We start from the raw sequence: 25,889 nt of genomic DNA on the forward strand, positions 1-25,889 counted from the left end.
CAATCCAATACTTTCAAGACATTACCCTTTGACTCTGGGTGTTAAGGCCATACTTCATATCAGTTAATTGAAAAAAATACCTGACACAGTAATAAATACTGAATTAATCATTAGTGGCAGCGAGTAAGAGAGTTTGATTACTGCACCATGCGCTGACAAACTCTGCTGGCCACTCTCTGACCCTCCTCTCTCAACACTGTGGCCTCTGTTAACCTAAAATGAAGTGAATCTCTTGCTAATACATACACGGCTCAGAGAGCATTGAATTGCTAAAATGGGATGAGCGAGGCAGAGAGGCGGAGATGGAACAAGAGTCAGATTGAGAGCTGGAGAGCACGAGGGAGAAAAAAATCTGTATGTACGCTGCTGTCAAAGGACGTCTGTGCATCACTAAGTGGGTAAAAGCATCACCCCCCTCCACCCCCATCAGCTCTCCAGACTGTGCAAATAGGGCTCCAAAAATAAAACTGATGAATATCCATAACGTCAGTCAGTGTGGCATGAAGGCAGCATCAATCAAGCGCAGTTGGTTCAGACACGAAGGTCAGAACAAATGCAGAAATCAATTTGTCGTGTGTGTCATGTTAAATGCATGTTTTCTGCAAGGCAAATACACAAAGAAAGGTCAGAACAGCCCCGAGTGTCATAGCCACTGTATTTAAAGCTTTTCAGTGCACTACGAGCATAGCCCACCAATAAACAGCTAACAACAAAATAAACCTCTTGTAATCCAGGTGCTATGGTTTAAACTGAAACTGGTTAGTAAAGCTAGTTAATACAGACAAATCAAGATTAAAGAAGGGCTGAAGTTAAGTTTGCTCCTAATGTTACAGATTAAATACAAAGCATGAGTTACAGAAGAAGAAGCTAACAAATCTTATGATAATTCAGCAACAACTTCATTTAAAAAAAACAAAGACAAGAAGAAAAAAAAGAATTTAAACAGCTCGGCTTAAACAGAATAAAAATCAACCAAAACTTGTAGACCTTCCAGTTTGATACAAAGAGTTTTCCAGTTGAATTTTAAAAATAGTGACAGAACTTATTTTTCAGTTCAGCTCTGCGTGAGGTCCAACAACATCTACCATGCCTGATCCAAAGTGAGTGTGTAGGTCTGCACGTGTTACATTATTCTCAGCAGCCCCACCCCTCAGGAAACCTAAAGGGCCTTCACGTCAGGCTGCTTCACAGGCTTTGTTACAAATGGTGACAATCATCATGCACACATGGCACTCCAATCCTGTCCTGAGGAAGCGAGAGTGCATAAAATATTACACATCATTAGCAAAAAAAGCAATTATCAAATAGTTTCCTTTGTTTCAGTGCTATTGGAATTCAGAGGACTAAATATGGCTCGAAACTGGATTGAAATGAATCTTTAGATCTGTGTTTTCAAGATCCAAGATAACGCTGTCCAGTGCAATTGAGAAAAAGGCTTCTACCAGTGTAGGCTAATCCAGTGCATGAGATAAATTTATATATGTGACCCACTTTTTTGGTCCCATTTTTTTCTCAACAACAGACCACTGAAAAAGGAGAATTTTCAGGAGAATCTTTAGAAAAAACACTGTAAAATTTAGACATGTTATCATCTGGCAAACATCTAATAAATGTCTTTGTAAAGTCCTGAAATGTGGAAAGAGTCTCAAGTCTAGTGGCACACAAATCTTTGCAGCATTCAGAAAGCCCTAATGCTTTTTTTTTTAATCCTCCAGATTAATTTGTACTATCTGACAGAGCACCTTTGTCTCCCTCCAGTCCTCAGCTGCTGACACACACCTGCCATCAGTCATCAGGTGAGCACACCAGGTGAAGCTGGTCTGGGCTTCCCACGCTGCCTGTGCTTGAGCTCCCATCTCCCAGGTCCCGGGCCACCATGCAGGGCAGATTCAGCTCGGTGGAACCTCCTGGACTGGAGTCACTCCTGCTCACACACTCCTCTTCCAGGACCAGGCACAGCTCCTTCAGGTCCAGATTCTCCTTCACCAGCCCGTCCTGCATGCGCTCCAGGTCAGCGAGCTTTTTCAAGTACCCGCCCAGGTCCTCCCGCATCACTTTGGCTGCGTGATGCCCGAACAGCTGCCATTCCCGGGCCAGCTTCTTCACTTTGAGCCGGTCGTCGTCTAGGAAGCAGCACAGGTCCCGCAGCTCCGTGTTCTCCTCCTGCAGGCGCTGATTGATGACTTTCAGTTCCCTGATTTCGAGGAGGTGTCCCTGCAGCTGTTTATTTACCTCTTTGATAAGCCGACCGCGCTGGATCAGAGCCGATATTTTCTCTGACTCCTCTTTACGCAACCGGCTCACCAGCTCCTCTTTGGAGCACGCCAGCAAGTCCTCGTCAGACATCTTTGACAGTTCTCTGTTTATTATCTCACCTTCGCTACCCATTTTTTCTTCTTTCAGTAAAAAACGACACCTATGGGTACCTGAGAATCTATTAAAAGCGCTGAGATGTGGCTATATTTAATGCTCAACACATGCATCCGCTGTAATCCAGATGTAATGTATTTGATCACCGGAGGTAAAATCAAGGCAGAAACATGTGGTGTCTTTATTTAGATTGTCTTTATCTCCAAGGCTGTGACTTCAGTCCCTTTTTGTGCTGTTCTCCGTGGATAACGCCTTAATGAGGTCGTGTGTGAAAAACGCACCGCAAGCCCCTATTAACGTCAATCTGTCATCCTCTCAGCAGCAGGCTGCTTTCTCCAAAGGCCTCCGGGAGCACAGCAGCCCTTATTTCTCCTCCCCGCGCAGTTTTTTTTTTGAAGGCAACAGCCGCTCCGTGGGCTTTTCTGGACAAAGGCCCGGTGAGTCCACGGAGGCTTGACCAAGCACACCCTGCAGATGTTGTGATTTCTACACCGCTGGCATCGTCTCATCGGGCTGTGCTTGTCTCGCCTCAGCTGAATGAACTCCGGTGGCTGCAGGAGTCCGCACGGCGCAGCAGCTTTACCCCCCTTTTCTTTAAAAAAGATTCATTGTTTAGATTAAAAAAATAAATAACAAACAAAGCTCACCGCTCAAAATATGTACATCATCATCTGTGCTCATCCTCCGGAGATGGACTGTTACCACAACAATGTCCGCCTCCGCCACTTTCACGGCTGTGACTCCGCTAAGCAGCGAGCTGCGTGTGAAGCTGGAGCTCTGACGGAGACCAGTACAAGCAGCCTTCAAAATAAAAGCTTCAGATTGTTGTTTTTAAGAAAAGAACTGTCACAAATGTTGCTTTGAGAGCACCGCTGAACTAGATTATATATTTGTAACGAGTGACGCCTTTTAGTTTTGGTCGCGTTTCAGTGAAGCCGCGATGCTCAGCAGAGATGCTTTTATTTTGTAGAGGTTTTAAAGGAAACTTTACTGCTTTATCAGGATTTGTAACTTGGCAAATTTCCTTAGATAAGCTAGTAATCAGAACTGTTTGTGGTTTTCTCTGATGTTCGCAGTGTGGCAATTCCACATTGCGTTATTTGAGCCTGTTTTGTAGCCGTAAATGGCAACATTTAATAATCTAAAGCTCTGTGGTTCATCTAATTCCACTCTAAATAACGAGATTTGACATGGAAGATCCTCTCTCCACGCGCTCCCTCAATGAGGAACGTGTGCGCCCCCATTTGGATTCAAACCCATTTTTTTTATTTCTTTATTTTATTGTATTTTTCTTTTTTCTTATCCTTTTCATGCTATGAAACCAAAACAAGTTGGAAATGTATGAAGGAAATTGATAGGAAAAGCCTGTGTAAACCCACTTCCTTCGGTTTTTCCTGTTCATTAGAATGATCTCATCCTCAAAAACCAGATACATGTCTATGACAGTGGAGTGCATGAGTGACTCCTGGTTGTACTTGTTACTTTTCAAAGAACATTGGCGGAAAGTGTGACTGCAGACCCTTTTTTTCCATGGGTTTATGCTGAGGCATTCAGCCACATCCTTCCGCCCTCTGTCCCACCTCCATTGTTTCACTGAGGCCACAACAATGTAGGGTGTTAACCGCGCAAGGGGGATCTGGGGATGGAATCAGGGTGTCATGTGAGGTTAGAAATGAGAGTGTTGATGCGCAGCAGGAGAGTCGACAAAAAAGGCGTGTTTGGCTGATTCGTTTTCACCCTCCCGTGTTGTGATTTTTCTTTTTTGAAGGACACATGCAGAAACACAGAAAGGGAGGGCGAGGAGAGGGATTTACGGGGATTTATTTAGATTAATCGTCGGAGGAAAAGAGCAGATTGTGTAAACGCAGGCAGCAAGCAAAACGCACAGCACTGTGGGGCCCGGTGCTCACAAAGAAGCCTATCTGTGATCTGACACATTTTATAATAACTTAGGGAACAAATGATCAACAATAGGGTACTGTGTGGCTGCCAGGCGCAGTGCTGTAATTTGAGTCTTCACATAATCGTTCATTATCTTTCGGATTTTCTTGTCTGGTCACTGAAGTCTTTCTTTCTTTATATGAATGTTGCCTGTTGAGTTACTGTAGGGTAATTCACCTCTAATCCAACCCTTGGATGGTCAATCAAAGTAGACGTTGGCTTAGAAGAGAGGCCAAACATTGAAGAAATAAAAGAAAACTGCTTATCCTGAAGGCCATTTGTCAAGCTTTCAATGATAATGATTTTCTATGTATCTAAACACTCTAATATCACAGAAGTTACCGTTTTGTCTGCACTAACATTACCTATTATTACGTATTCACTTGTCAGAGCCACACCTTAAAAGCACATAATCAGCTCCTAAAACACTACAGATGAATGGTGTGTTATTCATATTGGTAATCCTCAGGGGCGTCTCATAGTTGTGTCACATGCTGGCCACAGTCATGTGAGACGTCTGCAGTAACTGTTAATGGGAAAAAGAGCAAGACCCCCCCCCCCCCCCACACACCGAGAAAACTGATGTTTAAGCCAATGAAAGATAATTGAAAAAGAAAAAAAAAAAACACGGGAAGGGCTGTGCTATATGTAGATATAGCAAAATCCTGCAAAAATAAATAAATAAAATAGAATCACCATAATCTAGAGAGTTGGTGATGGACTTCACAAGGAAGAGGACGTCTATTATACGACCCGTTTCTATCCTGGGACGGGGTGTTTATGTGGTGGAGGAGTACCAGTACCTGGGTGTCCACGTCTACAACAGGCTGAACTGGAAGACCAACACAGAGGCTGTAAACAAAAAGGCGTGCCGGGCTCCTGAGAAAGGAGATATCCTTCAATATGTGCAGCAAAAGTATTCTCTTTCAGTCATTTGTGGCCACTGTATGATCTTCCGGGGGAGCAGGGGTATTATTATTATTATTATTATTATTTGCCTTGAGTGTGTTGATAGAGGTGTGAATGAGTTGCAAAGAAGTATGTTTCTGTATTAATATGAATATATATATACTATATATATACTATAAAAAAACACATTTATTTATTTATTTAATATAAAAAGCAGTCACGTGTACATTGAATGTTTTCAGTGCCTGAGTTTTGTGATAAGACGATGACATAATAGGTATCTAAAACAATAGCTTTATTGCAAGGAAGGTAATGAACATAGCGGACATAAACGATCAAAGGAATTTCACACGATACAAAAAAAGATGCGACCGAAATACTGATTAATAGAAAAAAAACATGGGAAAGAAATTAAAATTGCAATTAAATTAAAATAAACTTAAATTAACTTAAATTAACCAAAAAACAAAAACATATTTTTAATTCGGGAGCTTTTCCTGTGACATCATAGAACCGGAAGTATCTGCTACGTGACTGCTGTTGTTGACATTACGCACTCGTGTCTCTCACGGGCTGTAATATTTCATAGACGTTGTTGCTGTAAATTCAAAAGCTGCTTAATAATCGTGTCATATCGTCACATTAACGTGGTCTTAATTCGCCGCAGTGCTGCCCGTTTATTGGCCGTCGATAACTGTGCAGCTCGGCTAGCTCCGGAGGCTAACATTTTATGGAGGAAGTTAGCTAATCAGTAAGCCATGGAGAGCAAATTTAAGCCCAGCTAATAGAATTAAATAGTTCACTTTGCAGACACGATTTTATTGCCGCCAGCTACCTGAGAGAACACTGAGAACAAGGTATAATATCACCCGAGCTAATCAGCTATATGTCGGTGATACCTGAGCTAAACAATAAACATGTTTTTCTTGTTTGTTTTAAGCAGATGTCTGTAGAGCTGGATGTGTTCGTGGGTAACACCACCATCATGGATGAGGAGGTTTACCAGCTGTGGTTGGACGGATACACAGGTAGGGGTAACGCTAAACACATGTGAGAGTCTGGGTCACAACGATCCTATTAATAGATGCGTTTTTATATAAAGAGTGTGTGATTACCTGGAGTTGGCGGCTAACACAGTCAAAGCAGAGGTGCCCAGCCTGAAGGTCATCCACCTCAAGTATCAAAGTATATTTTAAGGGGTGGTTCAGAATAATAAAGCAGTCCAAAAATAGTAATAACATGTAATAAAGCTTCAACATCACCATGTGACACTTTGTTTTGCAGACAGTGATCCAACTCAGTACAGACATAGAATGCAAAATCCTACAGTGAACTGAGGGAAATGGTTAAAAGTTAAAAGTTTAAAACATACAGCAGGAGATGGAACAAATGACTGCCTGAGTCTATTAGTGCTAACTGTGGGGCGACTTAACCTTCTCTCTGATAGAAACGTGTGGTTGTTAATATGTAAAGGATGCTGAGATTCTAAAACGACAGTCTGTCCCTTTGAGAGGACTCTTGATTTCACACAGATACTGAAATTCACTAAAGGTGGTGCCCGGTAATCTTACAGGACAACTTAACCGTTTTCTCTACTTTTCACCGGTTTTAAAGATTAAGGCTTTGCCAAATAAGCAAGTCACAGAAAATAAAAGCACAGACTCAGTAAAAAAGAGAATAAAGCATTTCCAAGATACTTTAAAAAACAGCCATGATTTCCCTTTCTGAACAATGCATCTGTATTTGAAACAGCATTTAATTTCTCTTCCAGGTATTTTTATGGCTGCACTTCTCCCAATGGGTCACCTTTATTGAGAAATGGTGCAGGAACAGGGGGACTTGGCCTCCTCCAAAAATCAATAAGCGTTCTTTGGTCTGAGCCACATTTAACTGGAGGAAATACTGATCACACCTCTTAACACATTTGTAAATGACTGGGCCATGATTTTGCTACACAGCCTGTTGAAAACGTATAATTACAGAGTGACTGGCTTCCTTTAATTATATAAAATAAATTAAAGTGTTGAAACCAAACAGTCGAGAGGGGATCAGTGAAGGACCTCAGTATTTAAAACTAATTAATGTTCTTGTTTTTACAGAAAATAAGATACTTTTGTGAAATACATAATGGTTTCACATCTTAGGCGTCTAAAAATGTTCAAATGAAGCATCTGAGAAGGCAAGGGAAAAAAACTACAGTGAAGACGATTTAGTGTAATATTTAAGCTCAGACTTGGCAGTTAGGCTGCAGCATTACACCAAAGCAAATACACATAAGAAATAAAAAACAAACATAAAAACATAATCAGACTGTAATAGTTTGATTGCAATAGGAGCTATTGAGCATTTGTAATGATTCCACCTAATCCATAGTTTGAGCTTGAAGGCAGAGCTCTGCATACAGAGGTCGATCATTCTCTGAGAACACAGAAATACTTCAGTCAGGCAGATCGTTTTCTGTCTCCTGTGATCTGCTCACTGTTTCTGACAGTGCTGTTGAGTGTTTCAATTTAGTTTATTTCCAGGCTGTGTTTACTCCTTCCAGTTAAAGTTTTTATTAGTTTTGTTATTAATTTTTAGTCATAATATGGGGTGTGTTAATTAGGAGATACAGAGATGAGGCTTGATATCCTCATTGGGACCCAGTCAGAAAGCACAAATGATGCTTAAAGGCTTAATTTTTCAACTTCAAAGTAATTGCAGTAATGAATCTGAACAAAGCAAACAAACACACGCTGCTCTGTCTGTAAAGAAAACGAACAAAAAAGTTTAGATTGCTTCAAATTCTTGAAGACAAAGTTAGAGAGGCGAGGCTGAGATAGTCTGGACATGTGCAGAGGAGGTACGGTGGATATATTGAACAAAGATTAATGAAGATGAAGCTGCCAGGCAGGATTTACTAAAGCTAATTACTGGTTAAATTAATTTAGGATAAGTAACACAATGAATAACTCTCTCTTGGTGTAACTGCCACCCCATGTGAAGGTGAAAAAGTGTGTTATCTCTAAATAATTTCATCAAGTAAGTGGAGAACAGGTGTTAAAAAATACATGTGACATACAGTCATGTAGACATCCCATTATAAATAAAAATATGCACCAAACCCTCCTCATGAATCCATCCACTGTTTCCATTCTCATCAGTATTAAACATAGGAGTAGGTGTTCTCTCTTTGGAACGGGGTTTACTGGGTGCGCCTAGCAGGATCACATGTTAGGTGTGGTGATTTCAGGTCAGGTAAAGTGTTTAAACACACGCACGTGTGGCTTCTAAGTATCATAAGACTCATTTAAGGAACAAGTAAACTTTAAGAATCAAATATGGTAAAGAAATTGGAAATACAGGGTTTAATGGCCAAATATGGTGCAGCAGCTGTTTCAGGCTGCTGATTATTCACAGCACAGCAGTGATTGTTCATTCATGTTATCACAAGTAACTTCAGGCATCATCGGTTCATCAACCATTTGAACTGCGCTTGTGTGATTTATCCAACAGTGAACGATGCAGTGAAGGTACGCATGGAGGGAGGAGTGATGGACGAGTGTGAGGCAAGTAAAGATGTCCTGCTGAGTGACACCATGGACCAGTACAGGACTTTCCAGATGTGTGAGCGCCTGCTGCACAGTCCGGCCAAACTAGCCAACCAGCTGCTGTTCCAGATCCCTCCTCATCGGCAAATCATGCTCATAGAGAGGTGCGGCCATGACGCTCTAATTTAATTAACCCATTTATTTCAGAGGAGTCACAACTCTCTATTCCTGTATTTATTTGCCAAACCTCCTCCTTTATGCTACGTTTCTTCTCATGGCAATTTAGTTTTTGTGTCTCTTTCCTTGTTTAGATACTATGCCTTTGATGATACATTTGTTCGTGAGGTCCTGGGAAAGAAGCTCTCCAAGGGAACAAAGAAAGACTTGGACGACATCAGTGCCAAGACAAGTGTGACACTAAAAAGCTGCAGACGACAGGTAAGTCTTCACTGTGCATTGTAAAGATTGATATTTTAAAGCTCCGGCAGTGTGTTATTGAATGGTAGGATACAGCTGAGTGTTGAAACAAACAACAAACCATGCCAGAGCTCCTGTTGTCTGCCGGTTTCAACAATTAATTTGGTTTTATAGCTCTGGGTACATTTTATTAGTTGTGGTGGGATTTCTGATTGTGGAGCAGATTCTTTCAGTATTAGTAAACCTCTTGCATTGTGTGTGTAATTTCAGTTCGACAACTTCAAACGTGTTTTCAAAGTTGTCGAAGAGCTGAAGGGACCCCTGGTGGAGAACATACGTCAGCATTTTCTTCTGTCTGACAAACTTGCAAGGTAATCAGCGACAGGCACAGAGCACAAGCCTTCTGCCTCAGGCTTGTGTTTTACAGCAGTTGTATAACTTAAAATCTGTTATGTTGTAGTGTTGTGATGAATTAATATGTTATTTTGCAACAAATTCTAACGAAACACCACATGAAAAGATTGGGTGCTCTGATTGCTTGGTTTTATTTTGTGTTTTTTTAAATGCCGTGTGTTTATTGTCTTTATCACAGGGATTACGCTGCCATCGTTTTCTTTGCCAACAATCGGTTTGAGACGGGAAAAAGAAAGCTGCAATACCTCAGTTTCCAGGATTTTGCTTTCTGTGCCGGTCAGCTTATCAGCAACTGGACAGTTGGGGCTGTTGGTGAGTGCTTAGTTTTGACTCAAATAACCACTTGATTAGAACCAAAGTATCTCTAAACACACATAGTATCAAACCTTGAAGGAGATAGGCTACAGCAGCTGAAGACCGCACTGGGTACCTCTCCCTTTAGCTAAGAAACTGAGGCTCAAATTCACACAGGCTCAACAAAATTGAACAATAGAATATTGGAAAAATGTTGCCTGGTCTGATGAGTCTCGACTCCTGTTGTGATGTTCTGAGGTAAAGCCAGCATAGATCCATCCTGCCTTGCATAAATGGTTCTGGCTTGTAGTGGTTGTGTGATGGTGTGGGAATATTTTCTTGGTACTTTTTGGGCCCCTTAGCGCCAGCTCAGCATCGTTTAAATACCACAGCATTCCTGAGTACTATTGCTGACCATGTCCATCCCTTTATGAAGATATTGTACCCATCTTCTCACTAGTAACAAATCTACAGCAACTGTGTGATGCTGTCATGTCAAACCTGAGGAATGTTTTTAGCACTTTGTTGACCCTATGAAGGATTAAGGCAGTTCTGAAGGTAAAAAGCTGGTCAAACCTGCTATTAGCAAGGTGTACCTTAACAAAGCCGGTAACTATATGTTGATTGTGTTTACTAAATAAAGTTTAGATCAGTGGCTCTGTCAGTGAGGTTTACTGACCACCAGAGGTCCTTCAGGCTTTACTTCATCAGTAAGAGGATGAATTTTAAATTCCCAGGTTAACAATTAGGAGAGTGAAAGAGGGAATAATATTAGGTAGCATCTGAGTCATTATACTTAATAACCAAGCAGTTATAAGAACACAAATATTTAAAATATAATTTCTAGAAAAATTTCCCATTAAACTAACTTGACAGTGTCTGAATTTTCCTGTAGACAACATGGTGGAAGACATGGACGTCGATCTCGACAAAGAGTTTTTACAAGAACTGAAAGAGCTGAAGATTTTAATCACTGACAAAGATCTGCTCGATCAACACAAAAGGTAACAGGAACACGCTTTCCAGACACTTCCATGTTTTGCTGACTCCTGAAAAAGCTTCTGAATTTTTTTAATCTGTTTTCTTTTCCTTTCTTCTCTTATTTCTGCTCAGTTTGGTCTGCACAGCCCTGAGAGGAAAGACGAAAGTTTTCATTGAGATGGAGGGTAGTTTCAAGGTGAGAGATGATAAGTATCTTTATGATATTCCGTGAGAATAACTGTGAAAAGGAAATAACAGTTTCGAATGTAATTTTGTTTCTGCAGAATCTTTCCAGAGGCCTCATCAACATAGCTGCAAAGCTGACCAACACAAAAGATGTCAGAGATTTCTTTATTGATCTTGTAGAGAAGGTGAGATTTTCTTTAAAAAATAAATAAATAAATATATATATATAAGTAAAGACGGCTCACCCAGCCCGAATACTTTAATGTCTGTCCCAGCATCAGTCTGCCTTTGAGGCTTTATGCTGTAACCTTCTCACCTCCTTTTATCCCACAGTTTATTGAGCCGTGCCGTTCAGACCGGTGGTCAGCTGCGGACATGAAACTCTACCTCACTCATTACACCAACTCTGCACACATACTCGACACATTCAAGTGAGTTAATGTGCTTTTATTCTCCGAAGCTTATCAGTCAGAGCCTGGCACCGACCCAGGTTATCAATTCCCCCGGGGTATCCTGTGCTAAAAATAGAGCTGTGATTTTCATAGAGAGCTTTTGGGGAAAACTTCAAATAACCGAATAAGGATATGCATGGCGGTGTTAGACGCTGCTGAAGCGTGAAGCTGTATGTTAAAACCCTCCCAAAAATTGACGCCCTTGTTCTGCCAGTGGGTGTCTCCCTATCTTGCTCATGACTTCTTAAACTGTAGTTACCTTGTTTCTCGTGCAAACACTCAGGAATGTAGTTAAGGGTTTACACAGCCCTGAACCACTACAAGCTTAACAAAGACATATTCATAAAAAGAAACATAGACCCCCCACTCCCCCACCAGTATACGCAGGGGGGACACAGATTGCCTCATTTACTCTCTTCACTCTGATTTCACAATTACAGTCTGACATGAAATTTGGAGCACCTCTTTTCACTCCTTTTACTCACCGTTTGCTCTCGTTTTCTTTCTCTTTTCTGCCCTCAGACATCAAGTTGTGTGGGACAGATACATGGGCGTCGTCAAAAGCTGCATCTTCAAAATGTATCACGACTGAAGAGTTCTCCTAGCGGTTCACGTCTCCTTTCAGTTTGCTATGGCGTTACTTCGCTCCTTCGGATGTGCTTTCTCTGCTTCTTCCGTCATCGCTGTATGTTTGTCTGCCTGCTTTGCTCCTAGCGTCCCCCAACGTTGTCTGTAAATTTGGTTTGTAAATAAAATTAAGATTTTACATAAAAAATGCCCTTCTGTTTTATTTCCTATGTAATGTTTCATGTTTATTCTGGAAGGAAGAGATGTTGTGATTAACCCCCCCCCCCAGGATCTTTCACCGGGGGTTGGGGGTTGGGTGAACCATACTTAAGAAGTGAAAGCAGCGAATTTGATATTGACTCCAACTGAATTAGCGTTTTATTCACTAATTCACTTTAAGAGGACCAGCGGATCACATGCACGACAGGCTGTGACTCCAGTCAGTGTGTGGGGTGTCTCTGTGTGTTTATGGGAATAGGGACCAACTGGATGAGGGGTGGGGGCACAGTTAGTCCAGCTGGGACTGTGATTTTTAACAACATCCCCTGTAGTGACAGCTGCCATCTCTGCCACCCGACAAAAACAAAAGGCAGACAAATAAGCTGAGGCCGAGTGAAGGTTTTTAAACCAAACACTGGAGGGTAGCTGGAGAAACCGCCTCCCATCTAAAAATAAAATGCAGGGAGCTATTTTGCAAGTGATGAGATATTTTTAAGGAAAATTAAGACTAGCGCTGCCGCTGCTGTTGATCCCAATTTGAGGATAGTCTGAATTTGTGTCCATTAGAGTTGAATGAGACTGAAACTAATGAGGATTAATGTGAGTTAAGCAACATCTTAACCCGTTTGCATCATGACAGACTACAAATTTTGCAAGACAACATGCTGCTGGAAATGATTCCAAGCGCAGTAACGCATTAGTCACGCACAAACACGAGAAGAGCAAAAGTTGGTGCGTGGGTCAAGACTCATGATACTTCTTTATTTTTTTGTCTTTTGTCCCAGAAAGCACCGCTGGTTTATTCTGTAAAATAAAAATTTTCCAAACACGTACACACACACATACACACACACACACACACACACACACACACACACACACACACACACACACACACAGACTGTCGCTCTCTTCCACTCTCTAATTTTTGTCCACATTCCATTAACTTCCCTCTCTCTCTGGCTATAAATATCCCTGCATGTCAGATTGGACGAGAGCGAGGGCTTTAGTGGCTTTATGGAAAAGAAAAAAGGGGAGTGAGAGATGGGGGAGGTAAGTATAGATAGATGGGGGGTAAATGGGAAAAGGGAGGGAAGAATGGGTGGGAGAGCTTCGGGATTTTGCGGGGGTTTGGTTTAAATGAAACCAGGTGTGTTGTGGGACCAGTGAGAGGGTGAAAAGATGTGGGGGCATGTGCGTGTGTGAATCTGCGAGTTGTGCCTGCGATTTGGACGGGTTTGGAATTTCGGTATTTGGGCCGCAGACCAGGAATTTGCATCCTGGGGGGTCAGGGAGAGGGGGTTTGGGGAGTGGAGGATGGCAGTGCAGGGGGCCAGAGGGGGGGTAAGGGGGCTGTTCCTCTCCTCCCTTTCTCTCTCTCTCTCGCCTCTGCCTGTCTTGCTCGCTCCCTCTCTCTCCCTCTCTCTTTCTCTCTCCCTCCCTTTCCATGTGCTCAGCTGCTCCAGCTGTCGGTCTCCCCACTCACTCTCTCTCTCAGGGTCATACAGGCAGGAGTTTAAGGGACCACTTCTGTACGCCAACTCGGCTGGGACGACCGCAGCCGGCAGGAGGGACACACTGGTCAGACGGCGACTGAGAGACAGAAGATTCCTCTGTGAGTTTTCCTGTGCTTCTTTAGCCTCTTACACATATCAAAGAATGGCTGTTTGTTAAAGAGAGACTTGCTGGATGACTTACTACGTTTTGCGAGCATTTTAGGGAGAAGTAAGGGAGGTGAGATGTACCTCTTACCCACTTTTTCTAGTACAGGCCATACACGTCACACTTGCACCACTGCCCTGCTCTCTGCTCTGCTCTCCCAGCTGCACTTGGCTCCTTATGAGAGCCAAGATAACGTGGCTAACTGTGTCTGAGTAGTTTACTTCTTGGCTCTGACTGTAATATGGGGTTAGACAGGAAGAGAGGCAGTGAGTCACAGGGCACATGTTATCGTACTGTAATATTGCAAAATCCTTCCGCCTCATCCCTCTTGTACAACTTTTAACGTCAGTGTCACAAGATCAGTTTAGTCTCTAGGTGGGGGAAGTTCAAAATCTGAAACACAAACAGGTGTCAACATGTAGACGAGTTCTCTAAACCTGGATGACCTCACAGTGCACAACTGCTGTTTCACTTTTTGTGTAATCAATTTCCTGCAGGTAAAAGCAGATGTTTCCACTTTAAGGTGGGGATTAGAAAAAGCAAGCATGTCAAAGTTTTCTGAACTCTAACACAAAAGCATCACATGTTGGAGTTCAGGAGGAACATGTTTTGCCTTGTGAGTGAGTTTCTCCGACAGGGCGTTATTTCTGTCTTTACCTGTGGAGCTTCCCGGAACAGAAGTCAGGCCGAGTGTGAGATGGAGACTCCCTGATTGTGGATATGCAGGTTCACTGCCACAAATGTAACTGAGCACAGCTGGTGGAGCGCGCTGGGTCACCGTGTTCTCAGGCTGCTCCACGCACAGCCAAGCACATCAACGCAAACTTTGTGTATACACTACAACAAGTGACCATCCTGGAGTCTAAACTCTGTGTGTGTGTGTTCCAGCTGTTGGTCTTTTTTTGGTTTCCATGTGGTCACTGATATAAGCCGCCTGACATTTTGCTTGTTAAGCTGTTCTGAATGTGTGAATTTAAAAATGGGTCACCTGGCAGTCCTGAAGCTGAGCCAAGTTCCAAATACTTCATTAAGTATCGATGATTTGTATTTTTTATTTTTGTGGGCTAGTAAATGGTAGACTTGTATAAAAAAGAAGCCCACCACAAGTTCCCAGAGTCCAAGATGTCATTTTCAGATGTCTCATTTTGCCTCACTAATAATCAAACCCTGCTGCATATCTGGGTTACTTTCGTATTGACAGAAAAAGCAGGGGAAACTGCATATTTGTGTAGTTGCTTTCACTGTTTTGCTGGAAAACGAGTCATGAAAATTCTTCCTGATTCATTTTCTATGGATTGACTCATCAGTTATTCAAATCGTGTATTTTCCCTGTCAGTGGTGGTCGAATGCAGACAATGAAGTTCTGTATCAGAGCCGCATTCTCTGACATCCTCCTACACATCCTCCAAAGGGATGGGAGGTTAGGGAAGAGTGGCTGGAGGTCTGGCACCAGCTGTCCTCTTATGTGAACTGTGGGGGGTTTCCCAGAACCCGATACTCTGGGAACCACTGCAGTGGCAGGGCATCCCAGCTGAGAACTGGTGCCCACATCCTTGCCACGGGCATTCCAGAGATCTGCCGCCACTTGATCTCCAGCAGCAGGAGGGAAACACCCATGCATCCTTGCTGCCCACACTCAGTAGCCAGTGAGTGACTGGACCCCAGTCTGATGGTCAGTTTGTTTTTGGGTGGTTTCGGGTCAAATTCTTGCTGGTTGTAAGTCACTGTTGGGCCAATTCAGAGAGATCACGCACTGCGGCTGTCTGATTGCGCGTTGGTATGCGCTACCGTCTGAGCTTACAGTGTGAGAGCATATTTTTCTGCTTTTCACCACTCAAAGGTCACGGTGATGTCATTCCTCGAGTATTTCGGGGTGTCCAAGTCACCCTGCAGCCTTCTGTTTGTCTCAGCCTGAAATAAAGCAATAAGCAATGCCTGCAAATGTGGCCTCGGGAGTTTATATCAGAGCGTGAGTGTATGCACGTAGACAGGCAGTGATTATGACCTTCCTCCCTGTATTTTAACTGGAGCTCACTCACTTTGCAAACAAGACTTGCTTAGGATTTTTTTATTATTTCAATTTGTCTGTTTTTTTCTGCGTGTCTTTTTGGTCTGGCGGAGATGGAACGGGCAACTTGTTTATGTTTAGGCTCAGCTTAAACACTTATAGCTTCTTTCAGGAACATTAACTGAAGGATGGTTGTGTCATTGCTGCCAGAGAGGCCCAATCCATCACTAATGAACCATGCAATATATATTTACCTTAGAAATACATGAAAAAGTCTTGCAAGAGGTGTGGGTAAAAGACCCCTGTGCATACAGTACTAAGACATCAAAGATAGGGCTCTTAAATAGTGGCCACAGAGACCCTTATATTTTGATAATATATTATAAACATTTAGTCTAAAGCATACTGGAAGTTGATTTAAAGAGGCTAATATGGTAGTTAAATGGTCATGCTTTTAGTTCTTTACATTCTCATGTTGATTAATAGTGTTTTGGTTAATTTGTTCTACAATAATCCAGGCAGATAAAATAAAAGTGTTTATAATGGACTGATTTATGTTTTGTATATTGTCTAATTTTACTGAACAACAAAAAAGCCAGTTGAATTACTTAATCTAAAAGTAACCAAGATTTATGTTTTACATACATCCAGGCAGGGTACACCATAGACAGGTACTCAAGTTGCTGCAGGACAAATATATTTTAGATTTTAAATCTATATCAGAAAATAGCCATAGTAACTGAAGCTTTAAAATAAATGTAGTAAATGTTGTGCAGCTCTTTTTACCCTGCACTGGTCCATTGGTTTGATTGAACCCTGTAACCCTGTTTAATTGCACGACTCTGAAGTAGTCATCATCTATCAGTCTCTCGCATCATTCTGGAGGTAATCTGTCCAACTCTTCTTTCATTCATGCACGGCTCTCTGTTTGATTGTCAAACAGTTTTTCACAGTAATGCATAAAGACTATTAAAGGCCCACCGCAGGATTTCAGTCATGTATGAAAGGCCCAGCGATTATTTTCTTTTTCAGCCATTGTGTTGAAGATGTGCTGCTTTGCTTGATTTCATTGTCCTCTCCCATGATCCAGTTTCAGCCCAGCTCTAGCGGGCAGACTGCCTTACATCTGACTGTGGAATAACTTGGTATACAGGGGAATTCATGGTCCACTCAGTGACAGCAGGGTGCCCAAGTCCAAATAATTACCCCTCCACCACAGTGAGAGACAGTTACTATATGAGGCATTTGTGCTGATATTCTGTCTTTTGCCAAACATCGCCACTTTGGGCTGACCTGTCCAAAGGACATTATTCCAGAAATCTTGCGGTTTGTTCAAAAGCAACAAACTTAAGCTACAAAGCTACAAACGTAAGCTACAAACTTTTTTTTTCTTTCCCTTCCAAACAAGCCATACTTGTTCAGTCTTTTTCTTACTGGACTGCCATGAACTTTAACATTTAACTGAAGCCTGAAAATTTTAAGTTTCTGTGACCATTGCACAGATCGAATTTGCTTGTCAAACCGGGTTAACACACCTAAACGCTTCAGACCAGCAAACTGCCAAAACATCTGCTTTTATAGAGGTGGTCACAGCTGCTCATGATCACCTAATTCAGTCCATTTCATTATCAGCTCCTGGCTGCTACTTAAACTTTTAATTCTGATAGAAGCAGTAAAGGTGTTTTATAAAGTTCCGTGAAAGCTTTCACAGAGCTTTAAATATTTCTTAAATAATAAAAGTGTGATTGCACATACTTTTTAAAAGATGTTCAGTTGCTTTCTCTGCACAGCTTTGCATATAAACCGAAACAAGCTCACTTAGACATATGACGACACGACATGTCCTATAATCCATAAAAATCCATAACGTTTTATAAGCAATGTTTTTGTTAAATAAAGATTCATTTACTGAGTACAAATGTTCCCTGTGAAATGCAGTTTAGCTAAAAGTGGCATAAAATTGGAAGTTACGCAAGTAAAGAACCAGAAATTCTACTTAAGTGGAGCATTTAATGTGTTTGGTTATTTTGGCAAAGACAGATTCCCCCGTTCGTTAAACAAGCATGACTCTGATTCTACATAAAATGAGTTTGGTAGGTGCAAACTAATGTAATCTGTGAGACTGAAACAGCTGAGCAGGAGAGGCTTCTGTAAAAAAAAAAAAAATTGATGTTTTGACCTGGATTGATGCGGGCCCACCGATGCAGCGCTGATACACTGTAAACCGAACCTCTGGAGGCAGCGCTCAGCAGGACTGTCACCCTGCCGGCTGCCAGCGTGCAGACATAGAGAGCTTTCTGTGAGAAGCTAATATGAAAGTATTTCTGGGATGTTGACTTTGTTATTTTCAGCAGAAAGTTGGAGGACGTCACAGCGTTTATGTTCTTACCTGGCACAGTGATTCACTCCATTTATTCTCGCTGCGATCAAGGGGGAACTGTTTGGTTGTCAAACGGTGAACCGAGTCCAAGAAACGAACTGTTTGCATTCTGACTGACTTCTTAAAACTTGGCTCTGGTGCCTTTGCTTCCAGTTGATTTATCCATCTCAGCTGTGGGAACAGCTAACAGCACAGGAGAGTTTTGAGACAGAATCAAACCGTTTTTGTGATTTTTGAGTTTCGAATCTTGTCTTTTGATGTTTTTTTTTTTCTTTCCCCCCCACTCCTCATTTCCCTCTGTCTCTCTCCGTGAACACAGATACCACTGCTCTGCACATCACAAAGGCTCGTCTTCAGGGCACCGCTACCTGCCTGATTGTTGTGTGTGTGCGCTTGTGTGCATGCTCCAGTCCGATCTCCCAATCTCCCATCAAATAGTGCATTAGTATGCAGGGTATTTGTGTGCCAATCTTGTGTGTGTGCATATGTGTGACTGTGCTCCTCCGCAGTGCGATTTCACAGCCACGTTCAGAAAGTGACACCTACACGGTAAGGATGGATGAATCTCTCTCCCTCTCCTACTCCTTTCTTTTTTATTAGCATCTCTTTTCCACACCTGTCACTTCACATTACAGGTTTTGTGTTGAAATGCTGGCCTCCAATCCTCTCTCTGTTCTTTCTTTGTGCTCTTTCTCATTGCCTCATCATCTTCTTGTTCAAAGTTCCACATAAATGTTTCCTTCTCAGGACTTTACAGTGTTCATTGCTGGGGTTAAATTTGGTTTTAATACCATGTTTCTTCAGGCCTCTGGTTTCTCTTTCCATGCAGGTTACAGCAGCATTTTTCCCTTGAATGATAATGACCCTTTTTCCAAACAGTGGCCTTAAATACTTTTTTTTGTTTTTTAGGGTGACATTTTGCTTTAGGAAAGTAGTTTACATGTCACAAATCCTCTAACAGAAGCAGGCTTCTTGTCTTTTTGGCTTAGCAGAGGAAACAAGTTTCTCTATCCTCCCCTTTTTCTTTTCGTTTTAATTTTTTTACACGTCTCACTACTGGGAAATTTATTATGTATTATGAATACATTATGCAACTACTTGGCACAGGGGGGCTGTTCACATCTTTCTTTCCATCATTTTCTCACACACACACTGTGTCTGCTGCGTTTTGCAGGAATGCACAGATGGGTATCATTGGGACCCTCAGACTGAGCACTGCAAAGGTAAGGCTATGTTGAATCAAGTAACACCTTGATTCTCCTCTTGCTTCTATAATCTTGCCCTGTGTTTTACATTTCAATCTCCCATCAGACATAAACGAGTGTGAGACCATTCCTGATGCCTGCAAGGGGGAAATGAAGTGCTTCAATCACTATGGAGGCTACCTGTGCCTTCCCCGCTCTGCGTCACTCATCCCTGCTCCAGAGCCTTCTATTACACCCGCTGAGCCCTTAAACCCATGCCCTCTAGGCTACGAGCCTCAGGGAAACAGCTGTGTGGGTGGGTGTCTGGTTTGTTGGTCTGGGGGTTGGAGGTGGACAGGTGGCCGCAGGAATAGCGATTGTTAAGCATGTTTGTGTGTGTGTGTGTGTGTGGTTGTGTAAGCTCATTGTTGGCGGCCACAGATTGTGAGGGACAGGTGGCTGCAACAGGTGTTAGGACTGGAGGCAGCATGTGGGTGCAATCTGTGAGGGCGTGAGTGAGCATGAGTCCACGGGAGGCGGGCAGACAGTGCAGGAATTTGGAAGATTTCACACGAGGACAGCTGCTGTGTTTTAAGACTTGTAGCGAGAAAGTGGCCTGCATGACACAGCAAACATGACTCAACATGATGTTCTCAGCCGCTGGGTGCAAGTGAGGGGAACGTAGTGGCCAGTGGCATGTAACACTCACACTGTATATGTCAGTCATGCTGCATGATGGTGTGTTCGCTCACAATAACAGCGTTTTAAACGTTTGTATCACCACACCCACAAACACAGACATCGATGAGTGCGAGAGACACGAGCACGACTGCCAACCCAGCCAGGAGTGCATCAACTCGGTGGGCGCCTTCACCTGCCAGTGTCCGGATGGATACCGGAAAGTCGGCACAGAGTGCGTTGGTGAGATATTTTGAATTTCACCTTTAATTGGTGTAATTAAACTTAACTGGGTTATTATGCGTTTCTTTATTTTCTCTCCTATATACAATGGTGGATTTGAGTCTCACATAATGAAGTCTGCATACATAAAAGTGTGAGCCAAGAAGTCAGACTTCAGACTGCTCTAAATGCCCAGTTTCCAACTGTTTTTTCTCCTCTTGTGGGAGCAAATGGCAGCTCAGCAAAGACCTCCTTATATGGAAATAAGGCGAGGCTTACAAGCACTCTGTTAACAGCCCATGGCCCTTTGAAACAGACAGAAATAAATAACAATTTGTTTGAACTGTGAATCATTCAAAGCTACAGAGTAAAAATATGAAGCTAGAAAAGAGCATCATAGCCCCCCCCCCCTCTGTGGCAATATGCCCAAAAATCTTTAGAAATTTAAATCTTGTTCTTAATAACTCTCGTTTGTCTCGCAGATATCGATGAGTGCAGGTACAGGTACTGCCAGCATCGCTGTGTCAACGTGCCCGGCTCCTTCTCTTGTCAGTGTGAACCAGGTTTCCAGCTGGCAGGAAACAATCGATCTTGCATTGGTGAGTTTTAAGAGTACAGCAGTGTGAGTAACAGTCCTGCATTTCTAATATTGACTAAAAAAAACTCTGAAATAATAACAATTTAAAGTAAAAGTATGTTAGGTTAACATCAAGAATTGTAATAGTTGATGTGTAATGATGCCAGTTTTTTGGATGTTTTGCTTGCAAATGTATACTGCTGCCTCCCTCTCTCAGTATCACTCCCCTATTACTTCTTGTTAATGCTGTAGTTAATTTAAACTTCTTTATATTTGTTTGGTAGTTTAAGCTATTTTTAAAAAAAATAATTAGCGCTTCAATAAAACAGTTAATTACATTAGTTGCATAGTTTTTGCCAGATAGTCCAATAAGTTGCCTATTCTGTAAAACAAAGGCTAAAAAAAACTTTCCAAATGCAAAATAGAAGCAAATGGCAATACTGAATTGCCCCCAAACTGTATGTGAGTACAGTTGTCACAGCTACTGTCAAAAGTATAATTGTTTATTGAGGCTTTGACCTCGGAAAAACTCAGCTGATCTCCTTCTTCTTCATCAAATCCATGTGAGTTAAGTTTGATGGGATTTGGATTACATCATTAGCTTATAACTCCACAACTGTCACTACATAATAAATCACGTTGTTCAAGTTTAATCGGTGCTTTGATTTCCAGAAGTTCATGACATCACCTTTTTCCACCAGATCCAGTCTTACGTTAAAAATAAAACTGGAAAACTGCATGTTCATCACACTGACATGAACACAGAGTTTGGGGTTTTTAACTTTATTAAAATCCTTTGATCCAGAGCCTACAACAGACCTCAGATTCTCTGCTTTTCCTCTTTTCAGATGTGAATGAATGTGAGATGGGTGCCCCCTGCTCGCAGAGATGCTACAACACATACGGCACTTTCCTCTGTCGCTGTGATCAGGGCTACGAGCTCGGGCCCGATGGCTTTGAATGTAAAGGTAATGAAGGACAAAAGGAGCGACAGTGATAGTGCACGCTTATCCCTCTCAGATTTTTTTGCTACTTAGTGATCGACAATTAATAAAACCCAACCTTGTGAATTGTTAGACATCGATGAGTGCAGCTACTCCAGTTACCTGTGCCAGTACCAGTGTGTCAACGAACCAGGGAAGTTCTCGTGCGTGTGCCCAGAGGGATACCGACTGCTGGGCACCAGAATGTGTCAGGGTGAGTGCGCCCGCCTCCATTTCCTCCTGAAACTAACACCTTCCCCTCTGTGCTCTCAGAGTCACAAATGGTGCACTGAGTCAATGCCTATTCATCCTTGTTCTCGAGCCCCTGTCTGCTGTTCAGCGAAACATCACAAGCTGTTTGCTCGCTTTAGATATAAACGAATGTGAAACGGGAGAACACGAGTGCACGGAGACGCAGAACTGCGTGAACATCCACGGACGATACCAGTGTGTGGACAAGAACAGCTGCCAGGAACCTTACATCCAAGTGTCTGACAAGTGAGTGACACTTCGTGAAAGCTTCTGTGTGCGTACGCGAACACGCAACTCCACACACCTTTTCTCAATTACTCAAATATGTGCTGGCCATCGGCTCCGAGTATAATCAGCCCCTGTGCTGAGTTTGGCTCAAACTCTAAGATTACCCCAATTACTTTTTCCACGTATGAGTCCAGCTTTTCAACCTTTTCGTTTGAATGTGTTCCAATGCAATAAGAAAACCATTACATCTGTGAACAAGTGCTGGCTCAGGAACAGGTGTGGGTCACTATTAACATATCCCTGAAGATTTAGTAGTATAAGATGATTTTTAGAAAAACATGAAGGAAAAAAATGGCCACTGTTCAATATTTGTTTAGGTTTTAGCCCTTTGCTCTCAGTCATACTACTCCCTCTGCTGGCTCATTTTCTAACTGCTCATGATGTTTTCCTACTACTAACGCACAACTGTTCTCTTAACTGTAACTGTTTGCTCCTCTCTGTGTGCATTTGTACATCCAGCCGCTGCGTGTGCCCCGTCAACAACCCCGCCTGTCGAGAGCTGCCTTTCTCCATCGTGCACCGCTACATGAGCATCACCTCCGAGCGCTCCGTCCCCTCGGACATCTTCCAGATCCAGGCTACCAGCGTCTCTGCGAGGGCTTACAACACCTTCCGCATCCGCTCCGGTGACGAAAACGGAGACTTTTACATCAGGGTGAGGAGAGTGGGATCCTGTAATCACAACACCAGATGTCTTTAGGTCTAAATACTAACTTTAGACTGGTAATAATAATAATAACAATAACAGTTGCATTGCACTTCACAGTTTGAATAAAACCACACTTGAAAAATAAGTATACATGTTCCAGCATACAGACACAGAGGAAACATATGGTCTTATATTTATTCCCATATACACACTTTCATCCAGGACCAAAAATAATGGTTAAAGAAAACCTATCCTATAAAAATAAGTGTTTAAAACAAATCAAACTGAATCAGCTGACCTAAGAGCGTGAAACAGTTAAGACCCTGATCACATGATAGGAGAGGCTGACCTCAATAACTGAGTTATATACCCAGGAGCCTGGACATGTAGATTTTATATGCTATTAGTACAATTTTAAAAGGCAAGACTCACTTATTTTAAATCTACTATGTGTTTGGCATTGAGTATTTGTTTTCCCCTGCACATGTCCATCATCTGAGCCTCGCCTCAACCTGAGCTTTCCCTCTGATGAGCTCATTTCTAATCCTGTCCATTGAAAACCTCAACATCTTCATCTCTTCCTCATGTATTTTTGTCAGTGCCACCATCTCCAAACCATCTTTTAAACTGTCCTTTTCATAGTTGACCCCCAGTAAAACTTGATAAGACATGTAATGTTGGGTGTTTTGGGTGCAATGCCCACACACCCACTAAAATCACTGAAACCTCCTCCACAGACACACAAAACAAAGGTACGATAAGTAACCTCATCTCACGTTGTTTCGACTTTCATAAGCACACGTGGTTCATTACACGTATTTCTTCTTTATTTTTTCGCTTGGACTTCTTAATGTGCCGCCTGTGTTCTACTTTTCACCTCACTCGTCTAGTTTTCTAGCTCCTGTTTAGGGCAAAACTGACTCTATTACCATTTTTATTGGTACATGTACTTTGGTAAGCGCAGCCCAGTGTCAACCTGAGGAGAATTTTAATCAGCTGGAATAAATGAAAAACATCTGTGTGGATGTGCAGATTCTTGAAAAAAAAGAAAGAAGAAGAAGCTCACCTCATATAGAGGTGATGAGACGTTTTAAAAGAAGACACTTTGACATGTGACAGTGAGAAGAGCACCAGTGTAAATGCCACTCTGCTTTAACACTCCATTATTTTTTGTCTTCCCCAGCAAATCAATAACATCAGTGCCATGCTGGTGCTGGCCCGTGCCGTGTCAGGGCCCAGAGAGTACACGTTGGACCTGGAGATGGTGTCCATTAACCCCCTGGTCAACTACCAGAACAACTATCAGACAAGCTCCGCCCTCAGACTCTCCATCTACGTCGGGCCGTACACCTTTTAAAGAAGAAGAGCTGGAGGGGACACGGAGAGCGAGACACAGACACAAACAAGGAGAAAGAAGCTGTAAAACACAAGTGGTGGATGCAGTTCAACCAGTCACTGTGATGTTAAACTAATAGCTTTTTATACTGTGTTGTCCACGGAGAGTGACAGTTTTCTGTCTGCCCTCACTATGTGTAAAAATATACATGCAGTACCGTATGCAAACACATCGTAGCAGCAATGTCTCACAGATAACCAGCAGCCTTAAAATAATTAGTCCTGTCAAAGTCATTCCCCGTTTTCCTGTTATCATGTTTACGGTTATTCAGTCATTCGTGTGGAAAAGAGGTTTTTCTGCATTCATGGCGATAACGAATCTGTGTGACATATTTTCTGTCTGCCTTCAGGTGGAATGATTCACGCCGGGCGTCACCAGACTTATCCGTTTCACAGTTTACACCCTTATCTTCTTCTGTTTGTCACTTTATTCTTGTCAGCCCTGTTTCCTGTTGACAGACGTGATTCAGTAACCACTCACATCAGACCTCAGCACCCACGCTCCTCCTTCGCCCGCCGCTGTTCATTTCCCGATGAAATCTCCGCCACTGTTGTTCCTGAGTGTTGTACTTTGTTTTTTTTGTTTTTTTTTTTAATTTTTGTTTTTAAGATTTGAACCCAAATAAAACAATAAACCCTTTCAACCATGTGTCAAGAACTAAATACAGTTTCTTTATTTCAGGTCCCTGTGGAATTTCTAGCACGCTTAGCGAGCTGAAACAAGTACTCGGTTTACTGATAAATTAATTGGTGAGGATTCTTTTAACCTTTTATATATTATATAATGGATTATGTTTGGGTTTCAACTGCAAAATGGAGCGCCATAAAATTAAGGAGTGGTCAGCAGATCATAAATATTAGAAAACCTAATATTTTCTGACAAGCATAGTGAAGCACTGGGAAATTGCTTTGTAGTTCTTTATTGAACCCACACTAACCCGTTAATCCCGATCAATTAATTTTTTTTTCCTTTAGGAAGAAAAGAAGAAAACAAAAAGTCTGTTTAAGGTATAAACCTGACCATTGTGTCACTTGCTGGGTTGCCACTGGTGGAAAAACCACTATTACCAGTGAGGGTTTTCCATCCCTCAGTTTCAAGAAGCTGTAATGAGCCGGTTACTCGACAGACTGCCTGTCTACATCACATAATTCATACTTTTTTTTTTTATCAGCCGGAAACCCAAGTGATGTTTTTATTATTTCTTGTCTGGGTTCAACACAAAGACATATACTTTCTATTCAGTGATAAGAATCGGATTAATAAAATACATCCAACAACTTTTATGACCAAAATATGTACTATATCTTCTCTACAAATGACCAAATGACCT

At 42.1% G+C, this 25,889-nt stretch overlaps 3 protein-coding genes across 3 annotated transcripts; 2 read left to right on the forward strand and 1 right to left on the reverse strand.

The window, feature by feature from the left end:
• Nucleotides 1-635: 635 nt before the first annotated feature.
• On the reverse strand, nt 636-3,131 carry ccdc85b (coiled-coil domain containing 85B). Its single transcript, XM_040016062.1, has one exon. The coding sequence runs from the start codon at nt 2,386-2,388 to the stop codon at nt 1,786-1,788; it is 603 nt and encodes a 200-aa protein (XP_039871996.1). The 5' UTR covers nt 2,389-3,131; the 3' UTR covers nt 636-1,785.
• A 2,603-nt stretch (nt 3,132-5,734) lies between these two features.
• fibpa (fibroblast growth factor (acidic) intracellular binding protein a) lies at nt 5,735-12,267 on the forward strand. Its single transcript, XM_040016319.1, has 11 exons — nt 5,735-6,077; nt 6,164-6,248; nt 8,716-8,914; nt 9,062-9,188; nt 9,438-9,538; nt 9,760-9,893; nt 10,771-10,879; nt 10,989-11,052; nt 11,141-11,227; nt 11,376-11,473; nt 12,017-12,267. Exons 2-11 carry the CDS (start codon nt 6,164-6,166, stop codon nt 12,084-12,086), a joined length of 1,074 nt encoding a protein of 357 aa, XP_039872253.1. The 5' UTR covers nt 5,735-6,077; the 3' UTR covers nt 12,087-12,267.
• Nucleotides 12,268-13,699: 1,432 nt separating this feature from the next.
• efemp2a (EGF containing fibulin extracellular matrix protein 2a) lies at nt 13,700-25,213 on the forward strand. Its single transcript, XM_040016086.1, has 11 exons — nt 13,700-13,895; nt 18,650-18,879; nt 19,505-19,553; nt 19,642-19,830; nt 20,313-20,435; nt 20,897-21,013; nt 21,840-21,959; nt 22,069-22,188; nt 22,346-22,472; nt 22,974-23,169; nt 24,347-25,213. Exons 2-11 carry the CDS (start codon nt 18,778-18,780, stop codon nt 24,518-24,520), a joined length of 1,317 nt encoding a protein of 438 aa, XP_039872020.1. The 5' UTR covers nt 13,700-13,895; nt 18,650-18,777; the 3' UTR covers nt 24,521-25,213.
• The last annotated feature ends 676 nt before the right edge of the window (nt 25,214-25,889 follow it).

This window comes from Simochromis diagramma, unplaced genomic scaffold (genome assembly GCF_900408965.1).
Source record: "Simochromis diagramma unplaced genomic scaffold, fSimDia1.1 OVJJ01000685.1, whole genome shotgun sequence".
Lineage (NCBI taxonomy): Eukaryota > Metazoa > Chordata > Actinopteri > Cichliformes > Cichlidae > Simochromis > Simochromis diagramma.

What these genes read in the sequence shown, in the direction of transcription:
- fibpa (XM_040016319.1), top strand. Translation starts at nt 6,164, where the DNA reads ATGTCTGTAGAGCTGGATGTGTTCGTGGGTAACACCACCATCATGGAT. An exon ending in CAAATCATGCTCATAGAGAG is followed by an intron (nt 8,915 to 9,061) that starts GTGCGGCCATGA and finishes TTCCTTGTTTAG; the next exon opens with ATACTATGCCTTTGATGATA. An exon ending in TAAAAAGCTGCAGACGACAG is followed by an intron (nt 9,189 to 9,437) that starts GTAAGTCTTCAC and finishes GTGTAATTTCAG; the next exon opens with TTCGACAACTTCAAACGTGT.
- efemp2a (XM_040016086.1), top strand. Translation starts at nt 18,778, where the DNA reads ATGCAGGGTATTTGTGTGCCAATCTTGTGTGTGTGCATATGTGTGACT. An exon ending in TCAGACTGAGCACTGCAAAG is followed by an intron (nt 19,554 to 19,641) that starts GTAAGGCTATGT and finishes ATCTCCCATCAG; the next exon opens with ACATAAACGAGTGTGAGACC. An exon ending in ACGGAGACTTTTACATCAGG is followed by an intron (nt 23,170 to 24,346) that starts GTGAGGAGAGTG and finishes TGTCTTCCCCAG; the next exon opens with CAAATCAATAACATCAGTGC.
- ccdc85b (XM_040016062.1), bottom strand. Translation starts at nt 2,388, where the DNA reads ATGGGTAGCGAAGGTGAGATAATAAACAGAGAACTGTCAAAGATGTCT.